The sequence below is a fragment of the Dipodomys spectabilis genome, unplaced genomic scaffold (genome assembly GCF_019054845.1).
Source record: "Dipodomys spectabilis isolate Male_0828 unplaced genomic scaffold, ASM1905484v1 ptg000042l, whole genome shotgun sequence".
In the NCBI taxonomy this organism is placed as follows: domain Eukaryota; kingdom Metazoa; phylum Chordata; class Mammalia; order Rodentia; family Heteromyidae; genus Dipodomys; species Dipodomys spectabilis.
In genome coordinates, this window is record NW_024870719.1 from 16,869,524 (window position 1) to 16,887,108 (window position 17,585).

General features: G+C 37.4%; 1 protein-coding gene across 1 annotated transcript in view; it reads left to right on the top strand.

Annotated features, from left to right (window-relative positions):
* Window positions 1–13,279, top strand: part of Gpr137c (G protein-coupled receptor 137C) — a 66,372-nt gene extending 53,093 nt beyond the window's left edge. Inside the window, exons 4-7 of the mRNA XM_042677890.1 lie at window positions 9,510–9,659; window positions 10,811–10,936; window positions 11,106–11,224; window positions 12,932–13,279. Coding sequence (XP_042533824.1) covers window positions 9,510–9,659; window positions 10,811–10,936; window positions 11,106–11,224; window positions 12,932–13,109 — 573 coding nt within the window. The 3' untranslated portion in view covers window positions 13,110–13,279. The remainder of the gene's footprint in view (window positions 1–9,509; window positions 9,660–10,810; window positions 10,937–11,105; window positions 11,225–12,931) is intronic.
* The last annotated feature ends 4,306 nt before the right edge of the window (window positions 13,280–17,585 follow it).

Consider the following 17,585-nt stretch of genomic DNA (forward strand, 5'->3'; position numbering starts at 1 on the left):
CCGGATCTCTCGTCTCCTCTGATGAACCACGCGTCCGAGGGGACCGGGTTTCAGATGGGCCACTTTTTCAGGCCCTCGGATGAGCTACTGTTTCAGGCTCCGGATGAGCCACTGTTTCAGGCTCCGGACGAGCCACTGTTTCAGGCTCCGGACACCCCCAAGACGTCTCCTGGGGGTTGCGGTCGGGAGTACGAGCTCGTCAGCTCCTCCACGGGCCCGCCAGATACGGACGAGTACGGCCGAACTCACCAGATTCGCAAGCGCACAGAAATTGGCCACGCAAGACTTCAGGCAGCTTATAGACAGCACACAGACGACACACAGATGACACACAGATGCTGGCCAGCTTACCTCCCGAAAATGGGTCGGTGGTCCCTGGGTGGGGGGTCTCTATCCCGGACGAGCCCCCAGATGAAAGACCCCCGGCGGCGTGGGGTGTCCTTCAATCTGAAGAGACCCTTCCCCAAGGAACAACGAGACCACTTGTGCGGATGCAAACAGCAAGAGGTTTATTCGGGCAAGCCCTCGGCTCCCAGGTGCACTCAACCTCGAGATCCACAAGGTTCGGGTTGAGTGTCTGAGAACCGGTTACACGGGTACCCGGGGCGACAAAGTCTATCGGGAGACTTGCGCCCCGAGTGCTTGAAAGCACCCTCTTTTTATGGACAGCAGAGGCGAGGTTACAGAAGCGAGATGCGTGGTTACAGGGGGATGATTGGTTAATTTCAAATTACGTTCAGGGTGGGGATTGGTTAGGTTAAGCTAGCCAGATGGGGTAGGTGGGGTTGGGGGAAGGCTGACGTGTTGGTACTTGCCCGGACAAGTCCGTGCGGGTCGTTATGCACCGAAACTGTTCGTTCCCTGATTTTGACAAGTGATTTACTACGTCCTGCCTCACCCTAACATTAAGGCTGAGTTTTACGGGAAGGAATGTGGTGGTCGGCTATTTTACCGGAATGCCTGGTTTTAAGGCATGTACTAGGGTCATGCTAGGGTCTGCCGGCGGTGACTCAGAGGCTCGAGGTTTCGTTTCCTGGTTAGCGGCCTGCACTTATCTCCAGGGAGGGGAAGGGTTAGTGTTAGCGCAAGCAAGTTTACAGAAGCAAAACCAGCAGTTAGCAATTGTATAATATAATAATTTTAACTTTAATTTTTAATCTTTTGCTGGGCTCAATAGGGGCTTCGGGAGGAGCGTCTGGGGTCTTTCAAGTGGTTTTCATCAAAACAACCATTGTATTTCAGTATGAAGAATAGCTTTAGGGGTACATTTCATCTCATCATACAGAATTTTAAATAAGCATTCTAGAGTCAATATTAAATATTCTCACTGTTTCGTCGTGAGTATTCTGAAATTGGACATTTTTATTACAATACTATAGTTTGAAATCAAGACCTCAAGCTTTCTTGGCTTGCTTCATAGTCTGGTGCTTTCCATTTGAGCCACGCCTCCACCTTTGCTTTTTGCTGATTAGAGATGGAGTCTAGCAGACTTTTCTGCCCAAGCTGGCTTAAATTCTTGATTCTCTAGATTGTGAGCTCTTGAATAGCTAGGATTACAAGTGAGAGCCACAGACACTCAACTTGACTTTTTTTTTTTTAAAAAAGAGCAGAGTAGTGAAAAATACAATCACTGTAAAGTAACTTACATTGGTAACCCATGAAATGTTTCAATAGCTCCTTAATTTCTAATATGAAAACATCATTTAATGTTTTAAGTATTCATCACACCTACATTTAAATTTTTGATTCCTTTTGCTTTAAGCTCTGAATGATTGGTCTCAAAATGATGCTGCAGCTTAACTTGGACCCTAGTACTATTCAAAATTGTTCTGCTGCAGAAGACATAAAGGTAAATTCTTAACATTTATAAAGTCTATTGAAAGGTAGTTTTCATTATATTTTTGTTTCTTATTAAGCTTTACACGGTGCCTTTGAGGTAGATTCCTCACCTTATTAAATCAGAGAGTTCTTGACTTGTTCATCATTCTTAGCATCTTAGAAGTAAACAGGAACTGTAGGTTGAGAAAGGTCTTTTAATAGGACTAAAATATACATAACATGAAATTTACCATCTTAACTATTTTAATATATATTTCATTAGCATTATTTCATGTTGCACAGTTATCACCACTGTCCATTTCCAGAGCATTTCCTCATCTCCTACTGAAACATTGTGCCCATTAAATAATAATTCTCTATTCCTAAGATAATACACATTCTTAAATATGAAAATATGTAGTTTTCCTTTTAGAGTAAAATACTAAATCCTAAATTGTGTTTTATATCAATTTTTTAAGTTTTTGAAGAAAATCTCAAGTACTACAAGAAAAATTGACATAATATGTATATTTCTTGGTTTACATGTAGGTGTAGGATAAATGAACATTTCAAAATAAAAATTTTTGAATGATAAAGGGTTTTAGTGAATATGGTAGGAATAACTGAAGAAAACTAGCACAGACTGAGAAGTACAGCAAACAAACTGCATTAAAAACCAGATATGTGGGGCTGGGAACGTGGCTCAGGGGTAGAGTGCTTGCATGCATGAGGCCCTGGGTTCGATTCCTCAGCACCACATACACAGAAAAAGCTGGAAGTAGGTGCTATGGCTCAAGTGGTAGAGTGCTAGCCTTGAGCTGAAGAGCTCAGGACAGTGTCCAGGCCCAGAGTTCAAGCTCCACGACCAGCAAAAAAAAAAAACAAAACAAAAAAACAGATATGTACATACTTATGCCCTAATTCTACTGCATAAGAAATTCTGGAACAGGGGCTGGGAAGGTGGCTCAGTGGTAGAGTGCTTGCCTTGCATGCCTGAGGCCCTGGGTTCAATTCCTCAGCACAACATAAGAAAAAAACCTGAAGTGGCTCTGTGGCTCAAGTGGTAGAGCACTAGCCTTGAGCTGAAGAGCTGAGGGACAGCGCCCAGGCCCAGAGTTCAGGCCCCACGACTGGACCCCCCCCCCCAAAAAAAGAAAGAAATTCTGGAACACACAAACATATACATGCATACAGAGTGAAAACATTATCATTTATCTTGTTGTCTCTAGAAAATTCTACTGTACACTCAAGAAAGGATGAAGCCAAAGTAAAAACTGAGGTCCTAATATTTCTTAAATAGTTTTTAGGGTTGTTTTGACAATACTTGGAATTGAACTCAGGGCCTTGAGCTTATTAGGCAAACACTCTACCACTTGAGCCACACCTCCAATCCCTAAATAGCTCTAATTTTGATCTTTATGGTGCTTGGACTTGACTTTAAGAATCCCTTTTCTTGGGGCTGGGAAGGTGGCTCAGTGGTAGAGTGCTTGCCTTGCATGCCTGAGGCCCTGGGTTCGATTCCTCAGCACCACATAAGCAAAAAAGAAAAAAGCCGGAAGTGGCGCTGTGGCTCAAGTGGTAGAGCGCTAGCCCTGAGCTGAAGAGCTGAGGGACAGTGCCCAGGCCCAGAGTTCAGGCCCCATGACTGGACCCAAAAAAAAAAAAAAAAAGAATCCCTTTTCTTGAACACCACCAAAAAACAAAACAAAGAGAGGCAACAGAAAACGTGTAGTAAAATTTAAGGTCTAAACCCAAACATATCACTAATTTGTTAAATAAAAAGAAAACAACAAAAATATTTTTAAGGGGCTGGGAAGGTGGCTCAGTGGTAGAATGCCTGCCTTGCATGCATGAAGCCCTGCGTTTGATTCCTCAGCACCACATAAGAAGAAAAAAGCCAGAAGTGGCGCTGTGGCTCAAGTGGTAGAGTGCTAGCCTTGAGCAGAAGAGCTGAGGGACAGCACGCCCAGGCCCAGAGTTCAGGCCCATGACTGACAAAAAAAAAAAATTTTAAGCTTCTATATCCTTGATCCCAGAATATGCCTTAAACATAAAACACTATTTGGATGGATGATAATACTAAGATGGAAACATATATTATGCATTCATTTAGCACAGAAGCCTATCAAATAAAATGAACTTGAAGACAAAGAGTATTGCTACATATAAAAATGCACATTTTATTTGCCAAATATAAAAAGGTACACTTTATCAAGAAGAAACAATGATTAATATGGGCATAAAACCAAGATAGTAAGTAGAGTAAAAAAATATGATTGTGAGATTTTCAATATGATTAGAGATTTTTGTATCCCACTTTCAGCAATAGATAAAATAGCCATAGGAAATCTGAACATTCTGCCCTTGAGTTGATTCATGCACAATAGCTGGAGAATACACATTCCTTTCAGTATAGCATAGAATTGGTCATCAAAATAAAATCATACAGTTAACTTTAAAGCAAATCTCAACACATTCAAAAGGACTGGAATCAGAAAATACTCTTTGGCTATAATATAATTAGATACTGATAGTAATATGATTACATAGAGGAGATACAAACATACATACATACATACATAGATTATTTAATCCAATTTTAAGTAACCCATAGATGAAAGAAAAAATCAGAAGTGAAATTTAAATTTTTTTCACACTGGAGCCTAATGAAACACATCACAATTTGTGGATGCGGGTAAATAATGTGTGAAGGGAAAGTATAGCTTTAAATACTATATTAGAAAATAAGAAATTTTAATAATATCATTGACATGAATATAACAAGAAAAGAAAACCTAAGCCCAATAAGTAGAAGAGCTAAGCTAGTATGTTTCTTTGAATATATCAACAAATTATGTATTCCTTACAATCACAGGCTCAACGTCTAATCTGCATAGAAAAAGATAAATGCAAGGCTACATACCTGTGGCTCATACTTGTAATCCTAGCTACTCAGGAAGCTGAAATATGAGGATTGAGGATTTTGTTTTGCCAGTCCAAGGGCTTGAACTCAGGGCCTGGGCAAGTGCTCTACCACTTGAGCCATAGTGTCACTTCCATCTTTTTCTGTTTATGTGGTACTGAGGAATCAAACCCAGAGCTTCACAGATGCTAGGCAAGCACTCTACCACTAAGCCACATTCCCAGCCCAAGGATTGAGGTTTAAAGCCAACCCAGGCAGACAAATCTAAGAGACTCCAGTTAACATGAAAAAAGCCAGAAGTGGTGCTGTGGCTCAAGTGGTAGCGTGCTAGCCTTGAGCACAGAGGCTCAGGGACAGGGCCCAGGCCCTGAGTTCAAGACCCAGAATTGGCATACACACACAAAAAAAACTATAATAAAGCCGGGCACCTGTGGTTCACGCCTGTAATCCTAGTTACTCAGGAGGCTTAGATCTGAGCATCGCAGGTCAAACCAGCCCGGGCAGGAAAATCCATGAGACTCTTATCTCCAAAAAAGCACTAGAAAATTGGAAGTGCTGCTGTGGCCCACGCAGTAGAGCACTTGCCTTGAGCGGAAGAGCGCAAGGACAGCACCAAGCCCAGAGTTCAACCCCTATGACCGACAAAAAATAATAATAATAATACCTAAATATTGATTGAAAAAGATTGAAAATAAAGAAAAGACTCACCAGTTTTATACATTATTCTAATAAAGCAAGGGAAAGAAGCAGAATGTTTTTTTTTAAAAAAATGGGAATTAAGACATTAAACTGGCTGGAGATAGTGGCACAATCCTATAATCCCAACACTTGGGTGATTAAGGCAAGAGAATCTAGCATTTAGGGCCAACTTGGGCTACAAAGTGAGACCCTTTTTCAAGAAAAAAGAAAAAGATAACGTCTCCAATTGCAGATAATATGATTATTTATGGAGAATATATTAAGAAATCTATGTAACAGTCACTGTTACATAATTCTCAGGATAGAAGGTCAAAATTTTAAAACATTATAGCATTTATATGCCAGGAAGAATCAGTTACAAATGAAAAAAAAAAAAGCTCAGGAACAGTGCCCAGGCCCTGAGTTCAAGTCCCAAGAATGGCACAAAAAAGAATAAATGTTCCATACCTCTATGTTGAAAACAACAAAATATTTCTTAAAGACCTTAATGAGTGAAGAAATAGTTATATCATGTTTCTGGGTAGGAAGAATCAGTATTGTTTGGATTGAAATTGTGAATTTGATCTAGAAATTGAAGGTAGTCCTGATCATGATTTCACAATGAATTTTTTTAAAATAGAAAATGACAAGTTGACAGTCTTCTCAAGCTGTGTACTCTAAATATGTACAGCTTTTTGACTGTCTGTTTAATGGGAAAAAAAAAGTTGATTATTTGACTCCAAATGTGTATGGAACTGCAAAGAAACCTAAAATATTTAGTGTTTTTTCCTAATGCTTCCTGTGATGATGAAACTAGTACATACCTATAATGTTCAGTATGTTACTAACCATATAAAACTTGAGCACTTAGAAGATTGCTAATGTAACAAGAACTTTTAATTTTATTTAAGCATATTTACATAGAGCTATATTTACATAGAGTAGGTAGTATATTTAACAGTGTAGTAACTTGAAGTAACCTTGAAAAAAGGCATACTGCATGACTTTAATGCTTAGTAAAGAAAAAAGCTATCATAATTAAGACTGAGTTACTGACATGAGAATAGTTTAATAGCATGAGAATAGTTTAAAAGCATGATGACACACACCTGCTAGTCCAGCTACTCAAAAAAGGAGATGAGAATCAGGATGATTGTGGTTCTAGACCATTTTGGACAGAAAGTTAGCAAGATTCCCCACTCAACAAATAAGTCAAGTAGTGGTGGCTCATGCCTGTGACCCACGGGAGGTGTAGTCTGGAAAACTGCAGTTCAAAACGAGCCCTACACAAAAACATGAGACCTATCTGAAAAGTAACCAAAAAAGTAACCAAAGGTGTGGCTCACTTGGAAAAGTAATTGTTTAAGTGTAAGGCCTTCAGTTAAAACCTCAGTACTACTTTCAAAAAAAAAAGACAATACAAGAGAATTAGAGCTTAGAAATTAATATAGACTTCCTACATGACCTTTTGATTTTTGATAAAGGTGCTAAAAGTAATCCAATAGGGATTAAAAATAATTTTTAACTAGTACTAGAGCATGGAATGTCCATATGGAATACAATCAACCTCCAAATCCATCCTATACGTATAGAAAAAGTAATTCAAAATGGATCATAGACTTAAATGTCAATGGAAAGTGCCAAAAACTTGTAAAAAAGTACTGTGGTGAGGGGGTGGCCTGGGCACTATCCCTTAGCTTTTTCACTCAAGGTTAATGTGCTACCACTTGAGCCATAGATCTACCTCTGGCTTTTGCTGGTTAATTGGGATAAGAATCTTACAGACTTTCCTTTATGGGCTGGCCTCAAAGCACAATAGTCAGATCTCAGCCTCCTGAGTCAGTAGGATTACCAGAAGAATACCTTTACAACTTGAGTACAGACAAAAGATTTTCAAGTCATAGAAAGTAATAATCACAAAAAAAAACAAGTTGATAAATTAGATTCATTAAACTTTAAAATTTCCCACCAAAAGACGAGACTAAGAAAATCCAAAAGCAAGCCATAAGCTTCATGAAAATATTTCAGTAAACATATCTAACAAGGAACTGGTGTCCAGCACATATAACAATCTCTGACAATTCATTTTTTTAAAAATATGTTAGCTGGGTGTCAGTGGCTCACTCCTAATCCTAGTTAGTCAGGAGGCTGAGATCAGATGATCACAGTTCCAAGCTGGCCCAGGCAGAAAAATCCATGAGATCCTTATTGCCAATAAATTACTCAGAAAAAGCCAGAAATGGTACTGTGGCCCAAGTGGTGGAGCTCCACCCAGGGAGCACCTGAGCAAACCAGGAAGACTTGGTCACCCTCAGCTCTAAAAGGAACTCACAGCCAGGTGCTGGTGGCTCATGCCTAGCTAACTAAGAGAGCTGAGACTTGAGGATCACCGTTTCAAGCCAGTCTGGGCAGGAAAATCCGTGAGACTCTTATCTCCAATTAATCACAAAAAAAAAAAAAAACCTACTGATATACCCAACAATGTGAACAAATCTTAAAAGCATGCTAAATGAAACCTACAGAAGAGTGTATGTTCTTTAACTTCACTTACATGAAGTTCTAAAGCAGGCAGAAGTTGCTAAAACACAAGTGGAGGAGTATTTGCATCTGAGGTCACTGGCTGATGGGGAAGAGCTGTGTGGGAATATTTTGAATTGATAATATGCTATATTTAGATAGAGGTCTAGGCTACACAGGTGCTGGGTCTTTATTTTCCATCTTGTGATCCTGCATTTTGCGGAATGACTCTTTTTCTAGATAAATAGGCTTTCTTTAGTCTATATATGTAACTTAGCTGTATGTTATTTTGTTTTGTTTTATTTGTTGCTTTGGTGTTATTTGTTATTATAATCTGTTTTTAAAAATCATTACAAGTTTAAGCAGAGTCTTTCCAGATGATAGCATATTTCTTTCTAAGTGATTATTTCTCAACACAGTGAATATACACATTTGTGATTGTTTTAGTTAATGCTTACAAGATTCTGTTCTCTTGTTCTTGCTATTTTTTTTAAATGATATGGTACCTTTTTAAAAATAATGCAATGATAAACACTTATAATGCCAGCCATTCAAAAGGCTGGGACAAGAGGACCACTTGAACTTAGTAGTTCAAGACTATGCATAGAAATTCAGTAAAACTTCTCATCTCAAAAAAAATTAAATATCTGTATTGGCTTTACATTTGCTTTTTATTAATAGCACCCCTCTCCATTGTACACTCTCCAGTTGAGAACCACTAATGCAAGAAAATTTTTTAATTTTTAAAGCCCTATTTTCACTGTATTTGATGTTGGTATAATTTGTGGAGGGGAAGAGAAAAAACAAATTGTTTAAATAGGGATACAGGTGAACTCATTGCAAAAATGAGATGTACAAGTCGTTATATCGAAAAACGAACTTTAGAACTTTGGCATGGGTGAGGGGGAGTGGTTTGGGGGGGGAGATGGGAAGGGATGGGAAGGGGAAACAAAGGAGGAGGCCACAATGCCTGATAACAAATGTACTCATTACCTTGCCATATAATTGTAACCCCTCTGTATGGTATTTTCACGATTAGAAATAAATAAATAAAGCCATAAACTTTTGAAAGTACATTAGAGCACCTTGATCATTTTGTCATGAACACAATGGCATCAATTGGGGACTAGCATCAAGACTAGCATCAACTCTCAAATAGAATAGAATAAATAGCCTAAGAACTGAATTTCTATTCTCATTTTGTATCAGAAATCAAATGTATAAAATGGGCTGTTTCTAGTTTTCATTCTTCTTTTGACTAAACTGTATCTCTGATTTGCAACAATTAAAGTTTTGATCTTTTGCCAACTTACACACATTAAGGGAATAAGATAACCTTGGCAAGTAGGCAATGTATGTGTGCACATATTCACATACATATATTAAACATAAATAGGAATTCCATGAATAGGAATTGTAAGGCAAGATAATCAAGAGTTTATTTCAACAGGCCCCCCCTTGGTGCTTTCTATGTATGCTTTCCAAGAAGTGACCACAGTGTATGTGAAGAAATAGCTAGCATGTCATGAACAATGTGAAAAATATCATACTGATTTATTTTTATCTCTTTTAGGGTATGTCTTTGTGCCAGACTGTCATTGTAGGCTCTGTGGTCATTCTCCTCTACTCGTCCAGAGCTTGTTATAATTTAGTGGTTATCACCATATCTCAGGATACATTAGAAAGTCCATTTAATTATGGCTGGGATAATCTTTCAGATAGGGTGAGTATTTACCACATATTGCTAATCTGTAGTTAATAGAACCTATAATTAAGCTATCCTTATCTAAGAAAACATTTTAAGTGTTTGACTTACACTTTTATGGCATCTCTGCTCTCAGTTATCATGTTTAAGGATATGTGTTGTCTTCATTTACATGCAACATTGAAAATCCTACTTTCAAAAAAAACTTTTCTCAAGTATTTTCTTTTTGTAAATAGTAATAGTGTCAGGAATGTATTTGTTGCAAACCTGTTGGTCACAAAATTAGTTAAGTAGTATTTCAAGGCTAGTATTTAAATAGCTCTAGGTAACTTGTCCATAATTATCCATTGAATACAGTTAATGTATTGTTAGGATAAATATCCTTTGAAGATTTGGTTTCATTTTAGACATTCAAATTAGGGCAAGTCTGGCATTACAAGTCTTGGTGACATAAGATCATTCATAATTCCTTTGGTATCCAGTTGTTGGGTAAAGAAATTCTCAGAATTATAGCTATGTATATTTAACTTCCTAGCATTCTCTATCCCCTCCCCAAAAACAGTTTGTGTCATATCTTTCTAGTAATTTAACTTTGTGCTGAATTCAAGGCATCCTAGAATACCATGTTGCATTTACCTTTCCAAAGAAAAAGTAAATGAAATCACATTTTCATATTGGTTCCATGTGGTAGATTCTCTTCACTTCTTTCCCTATTTCCCTCTCCCAACACCTGGTACAGCAGGCACAAATGCCATATGTAGATTAGGCCCAAAAGCTTTATTTTAAGTAGTATCTAAGCTTAGTGATTTAACAGGGTCCATTTCTCTACAGGTCTAACTCAGGGTGTTGTTGTGCTAATGGAGTTCTTTGTAGTGTCTTCAGACTATGAAATTCAAAAATGAAATCACTCTACATTATACAAAGATTAAAATTATTTTCATAAATTGATACATTTTAAAAGTTAACATCATTGTACTCTACTTAACATTAAAGTATTTTATGTCCCTGAAGAGATAAGTGCTGTTTCACTAGAAACCACAAAATACAGAAATTTTTAGAGTTCATGTGCTTGTATGTTAACTTACCCAACTTTAAGCAATTGTGGGAGATGATTCCTTCCTTATATGAGAACCAGTTATAAAAACTGCTCTGCCATGCTCCATTTACAGGCTCATGTCGAAGATGTAAGTGGAGAAGACTACATAGCATTTGGAATGGTCCTCTTTCTTTGGGAACATGTACCAGCATGGTCGGTGGTACTATTTTTCCGGGCACAAAGATTAAACCAGAACTTGGTATGATGTCATAATATCCTTATTTTTGGAAAGTCTAAACTATTGATGTTGATTGTCTATTTTTGGCAAAAGGTAAAGCCAAAAAAATCATCATAGCTCATAGACTGTACCCTTGACTGAAAAGTTAACCTTTAATGCTTTCTAATGCTTTCTAATACTTGGTCCACAGGTACCTGGTGGCATGATAAATAGCCACAGTTACAGTTCTAGAGCTTACTTTTTTGACAATCCAAGACGATATGATAGTGATGATGACTTGCCAAGACTGGGAGGGTCAAGAGAAGGAAGGTAAATATAATCAAAAATCATTTATCCTGAATTAGTATTGAAATAGACTGAAAATAACTGTAAGCTTTAGCCTAACTATTAAAAAGACAATTTGGTAGTTCATATAAATAAGGAAGATCACAGGATACTGGAGAATAAAATAGTAGATGTTACACATGATGATGATGATAAGTAAGATGATAGGTAAGACATGTAATATAAAGAAACACCACCTAGCTGGGTGCCAGTGGCTCACATCTATAATCCTAGCTACTCAGGAAGCTGAGATCTGAGGATCACGGTTCAAATCCAGCCCAGGCAGGAAAGTCTATGAGACTCATCTCCAATTAACCAGCAAAAAAACTGGAAATTGAGGTGTGTCTCAAGTGGTAGAGCACTAGCCTTGAGCACAAAAGCTCATAGACAGTGCCCAGGCTCTGACAAGCGCGCGTGCGCGCGCACGCACACACACACACGCACGCACGCACGCACGCGCACACACACACACACACACACACACACACACACACACACACACACATCTAGGCCTAGCTATACAAAAGGCTGAGGAGTTAGGAGCCAGCTAGGAGCCAGCCTGGGCAGGAAAGTCTGTGAGACTTGATCTCCAGTTGTTTTTTTGTTTGTTTGTTTGTTTTTCCTCCAGTTAACCACAAAAAAGCCAGAAGTAGAGCTGTAGCTCAGGTGGTAGAGCACTAGCCTTGGGCACAAAAGTTCAGGAACAGTGACCAGGTTCTGAGTTAAACCAATATCCCTCCCCCCCCACCCCCAAAAAAAAGAAAAGAAAAAGCTAACTCAAAAGCTTATGTTATTTTTATGGATTAATAAGTAGATTAAGTATCTGTTTCTGTATTCTTAGTGCTATTCCAAATTCAAAGTCCTACATGAAACTCTTAGAAAGGTTAGGTTTCATAGACATCTCCTATGTTACCCTGTTCCCAAGCCATTGTACATTCTTAAACAGTATACTATGAGCTGTGTATAGGAACAAAGAGAAAACCTCAATGCACACTTATATCATTCTTTCAACTTGATATTACATTTTTGGTAATTCTAATTTCATCTGGACAAGTTGCTTAACCTATTTGAGCCTGTTTTTTATGTGTAAAGTAAGGATGATAATTGAATCTATCTTATAGGGTTGTGGCAAGCATTAAAAGAGTGTATACTTATGTTCATACGTGCATGTCTTAGAAAACAGCCTAATGAATTATATTGTCATTATCTAATCAATTCTACCAGTTCTGAGAGGCATGCATTCTTTTGTAATATGTGATATTCCAAGAGATTGAAGTCACTAAATTTTATTGAAAGTCATGTTATTTGGCAAATAACATATTTTAGTATATTTGACATGTGTTATGAAGTGCATTGACAATGTTAAAAATGCCAGTATGAGCTGGACACTGGAGGCTCATGCCTGTAAATCCTACGCAGGAGGCTGAGATCTGAGGATGATTGTTCAAAGCCAGCCCTGGCGGGAAAGTTCATGAGACTTTCATCTCCAGTTAATCACAGAAAAAGCTGGAAGTGGTGCTGTAACTCAAATGGTAAATGCTAGAGCCTTGAGTAAAAAATGCTTAGGGACAGTACCCAGATCCCAGAGTTCAAGACCCAAGACCGGCAAAAAAAAACAAAAACAAAAACAGTGTGGTTTTCTCATATTCTGATCACAGTTCTATGTCTTCTTTGCCTTATTTGTTGTTGCAGTTTATCAAATTCGCAAAGTTTGGGCTGGTATGGCACCATGACTGGGTGCGAAAGCAACACTTACACAGTCACTCCACATCGGAATGGACCCATGACAGATACTGCTCCTTTGCTTTTCACTTGCAGCAATTTAGGTATGAACAGTCACCACAGCTTATATGTAACTCCACAAAACTGATAGCCTTTCCAAGTGTGATTCCCGAATTGCTTTTCATGAATGTGTATGCATAATGTGTTTAAATTCCATCTACATCAACATTCCATTATCATTTATAGCTAAAAACACAATTCTGGAAATGTAGCTGTTTGGTGGAGAACACCACTGATTCTTTGAACCTCTGTACAGTAAAATTAAGTAAAATGGAAAGTTTGGTGTAGGAAAGAATAAAAATTAGATCATAAGGTACGTGTTGGCAAACATCTTGACTTTCAAACATCAAATGCATATTTGCCTATTTGCACTTTTATCTTTGTTCTGAAGATTACACTGCAGCCCCCAAAATCATACTCCAGTGCTCCCACTGGGATACTATTGTATACCAAATTGGAAGGCAATTTTTCTACAAAAATTGAAGCCTATATATTCAGCAGTGCCCTTACCCAATTACAGTTTTAGAGCGTGAAGAATGCACCAACTAAAGGCATAAATGTGTATCCTTCTTTTCAAATAGCTAACAATAAGAAATCATTGGAAACATCATGCCTTTAAAATACCAACTGAAATTATTCAAATCATTTTAAATAAATGACAGTAGTAATCCTTTCCAGTGATGAGCAAGAGTGGTTTGTGGAAAACCACAGTAATTTTTTCAAGAAGAAAATGCAGGGCTGGGAAGGTGGCTCAGTGGTAGAGTTCTTGCTTTGCATCCATGAGGCCCTGGGTTCGATTTCTTAGCACCACAAAGGCAGAAAAAGCCAGAAGTGGTGCTGTGACTCAAGTAGTAGAGCACTAGCCTCGGGCTGAAGAGCTGAGGGACAGCGCCTAGGCCCAGAGTTCAGGCCCCACAACTGACCAAAAAAAAAAAAAGAAGAAGAAGAAAATGTACCAGTGAAAAGTTTGTGATTATTTTAAGTAGAGTTAGTCAAGTGATGGTTTTGTATGATTAAGACACATATAGTAGTTGAAGCACGATTCTTCAACAGAGCAATAGCGATTTTTGCATAGGGAGATTTTGGTAGAAACTTCTTGGGACTAAATAACTTTACAGATGTATTTAAGAATTATTTATAAAACATACCATTTTGAAAAAAATGAGTACATTTCAAAAGTATGATTTTCTGAAACAATATGTAGTTCATCTTAACAACTGAATCAAGATTACCCTCAGGTAAATTAAATCATGATACATTATTGCAATGAACTAAAGTGCAATACTTTCTAAGACATATCTATTCCCCTTTATTTTTCACATTTTGATACCTTATAGAGAAAGCCAAATTAATTAAGTTCAATTCTAGCACTAAATAAGCAAACAACATAAATGTATAAAGTAGGTAAGTATAAACCAGAGGTTAACAATATTGAAATACTTTTAGCATATTAGAATGGTCATGAATGTCCTACTTGAAATCTAAAACATCCACGTGTGCACTCATGTACATGTGTGCGCGCACACACAAAATCTCTCTCTCTCTCTCTCTCTCTCTCACACACACACACACACACACACACACACACACACACACACACACGGTAGGCTAGGACAATGCAGACTTTTAAAATGCACTTTCTACCAGTGTCTATAGGAAAAGTAGATGCTGAATACCTCAAGATGCCAAGGAACAGGCAACACTGGGAAGTTGCCACAGTGCTTAAAGATGACTATACATATAATTGTCTGCTGGTCTATTTCTTCAGAACTGGAACTAATACAACTGCCCATTTCTTCTACTTTGATTAGGAAGTGGTTTTATTTCAGCTTTTTAATAACTGATGCAGTAGCTTCACATAGGTATAATAAACAAAAAATGAAAATGTTAAAACACTTTCTTTGGAAGGCTTGTGCAAAACTATTGTCTTTTTATGGTACAAGGGACTTTTCAGTTCTGTCCGAAGCATATAGTTCGTTATAAGTGTTTTGGCATTTGTAAGTTCTTTCTTTGTAACCAAATTATGTAAATTTCACAGTAGAAAAGTTAATCTTGGTACTATGATATAACTAAAAGTATATTTCTACTACAACAGTGGCAGACGTCTTTTTTAGTTGTTAGATTCCTTTTCAGTATGACAACTATTTGTTTTGCTGATAATGTTAACTACCTAGAGCTACATATGACAAGATCTGTGTTTTGTTAATCCTTGAGTCAAGATGATACAATAAGGTTTTCCTAATAAAGCTTCCTTAGATAAGTTCCTGTTTGACCAGGTAAAAACAGATTACTATCGTGTTTTTTTTTTTTCAGATATAACATTATGGTTCTTTTAGTTGCACTAGTTGATTATAATGAATTTGAGATTTCTTTTATCACTGACTAGGCCACCTAAATTTTTGCATTTATCTCCTTTTACACATCTTATACATCACCAAAGATGAAGAAAGAAAACTCTGGCCCAATTTTTGCTTAAAAAAGTCCAAAGCACTAGGAGCACTTTAAATTTGGTCTTGAAAGAAGTAGCTGTTTATAAATCAAAGGGCTACCAATTCCCTGTTTATCCTGCACTGAAGCACATGATGATGATTTAGACCTTCCTCTTGGGTTCATTAATTAGAAAAGTGAATTTCATTGCTGAAGTGTGTTTCTACAGTGATCAGCAATATTCGTTCTTATCATTTATTTCATTTGGATAGCCATTAATTTTGAAACTCTTAACTCGTTGTGGCTGGTTGTAGTTTATGGAAGATGTCATTTATAGCTGAAGTGGCTTTTATATGCATAGCTGCCTTTTTATTATTTAAGTGTTTTTCAGCTATATAATCAGTTTCACACTGGTTGTAAAAGTATAGCTGTGGCCAATGAATGTATTTATTTGTTGTTTCACTAAATTGTAACAAAACACTACTGTTAAAAAAAATAAAAGTGTTTGTGCTTTTATCTGTAAGTCTGGCTTTCTTAATCTACTGAGTTTCTAACACATAAGGATAAGCAAGAGTTACAAACAAAAGTTTGCTTTGAGTGGTCTCATAACTACATCTGGATTCATACTACTAATATTACAAACTGACTTGATATGAAGTGCCATACACTTTACTTTAAAATGCCCATGTTATTAAATAGTATATATTTATCCAAATACCAAGCAAAGAAAAACTCTCAAATGAGTTAATTTATAGTCAATTTATCTCCTAATCCCTGCTTGTCCATTGTTATTCAAGGAATTTCCCTAAGATGCTGCCTTTCTTCTTGAAAGATCTTTTCTTTTTTCAGAATAGACATCTTTCATGACCCACCAAAAACATGCCAGATTTTAAGTATAATTTCATCTTTATTGACCCCCTGAATTACAAACCTTTGGGAGTCTAATGATCCTTGCTGTAAAGTGAAGGGAGTGACGGTATTTGGAATGAAGGTAGAATTCGTAATGTAACAAAGCTGTCGCTTTAAAAGGAATTTATTCAACCAACATTTATTAAATGCCAAAAATTATGCTATGGAAATGCCAAAAATAAAGTTCCATTTCCTGCCCTTAAGGAGCTCACATTCTAGCAAAGACATATTTTTTTTTAGAAATGAAACAATACAGTACAATAAGTAATGTAATAGAGGTAGGTTGTAATTACAGTGGTGACACAAGAGGAAGTTAGATGACTCTCTTTGACTGGAGAAGGGAGATTTCACAGGAGAGATCCCCATCTTCCAGATGGGGATGAATGACTAGTGCACGTGGTGGGAAGAATACAGCATTCACCCATTTTTGAAGGCCCAGGCATATTAGGCATTTGAAGCACTATAAGTCTATTTCACTGGGATATTGGGTAGGGAAGACATATGGGAGGGTCTTGTATACCAATCAAAGATCTTTGACTCTTCTCCAGAAAACACATGAAGTCACTGAAGGGTATTAAGCAGAGAGCAGACTGTGAAAAGTGCTTCTTAAAAGGCTAATCTGGTCACATGTAGATCCACAAAGAGAAAATAGCCTGCATATAAGGAGATAGGTCTATGTAGTCCTTCATTTAATAGCAATAAAAATTAAAAGATTGCTGTATCAGTAAAATGCAAATAAGCCCAGTGAAAACTAGACCCTAATAGGTGACGGAAAGTAGAGGACAAGAGTGAACTGAGAAAACTTAGGAAATGACAGCTTTGAAATTAGCCAAAGTAAGGAACACAAAGATAAAGTACTTTTTGTAGAAAATAAAGACACAAGAGATTGAGGAAAATCTACTGAAGTGCAGTAGGTGGATAGAGAACTCTGGGCTACAGCTAAGGACTTAGGAATCATTGAGTTAGAATTCCCCCAGAGTGAAAAGTGGTACAGTGATTAAAGAGTAAAGAATAAATAGAGACCAAAAAGGAAATGAAAGTGTTCTGGAGCAAGCAAAAAGTAAGAAAGAGAATAGGAAGTGTGTACAAAACGGTTGTCAGGAAATAAGTGCAAGAAAAAAAGTTAAATAAGAACTGGCTGGTGAACTGAAGTATGGATTTAGAATTAGGATTTTAGACCCCACTAGAAAGGACTGAGAAGAACCCAAGGCCAATGCCAGCTCTTAGT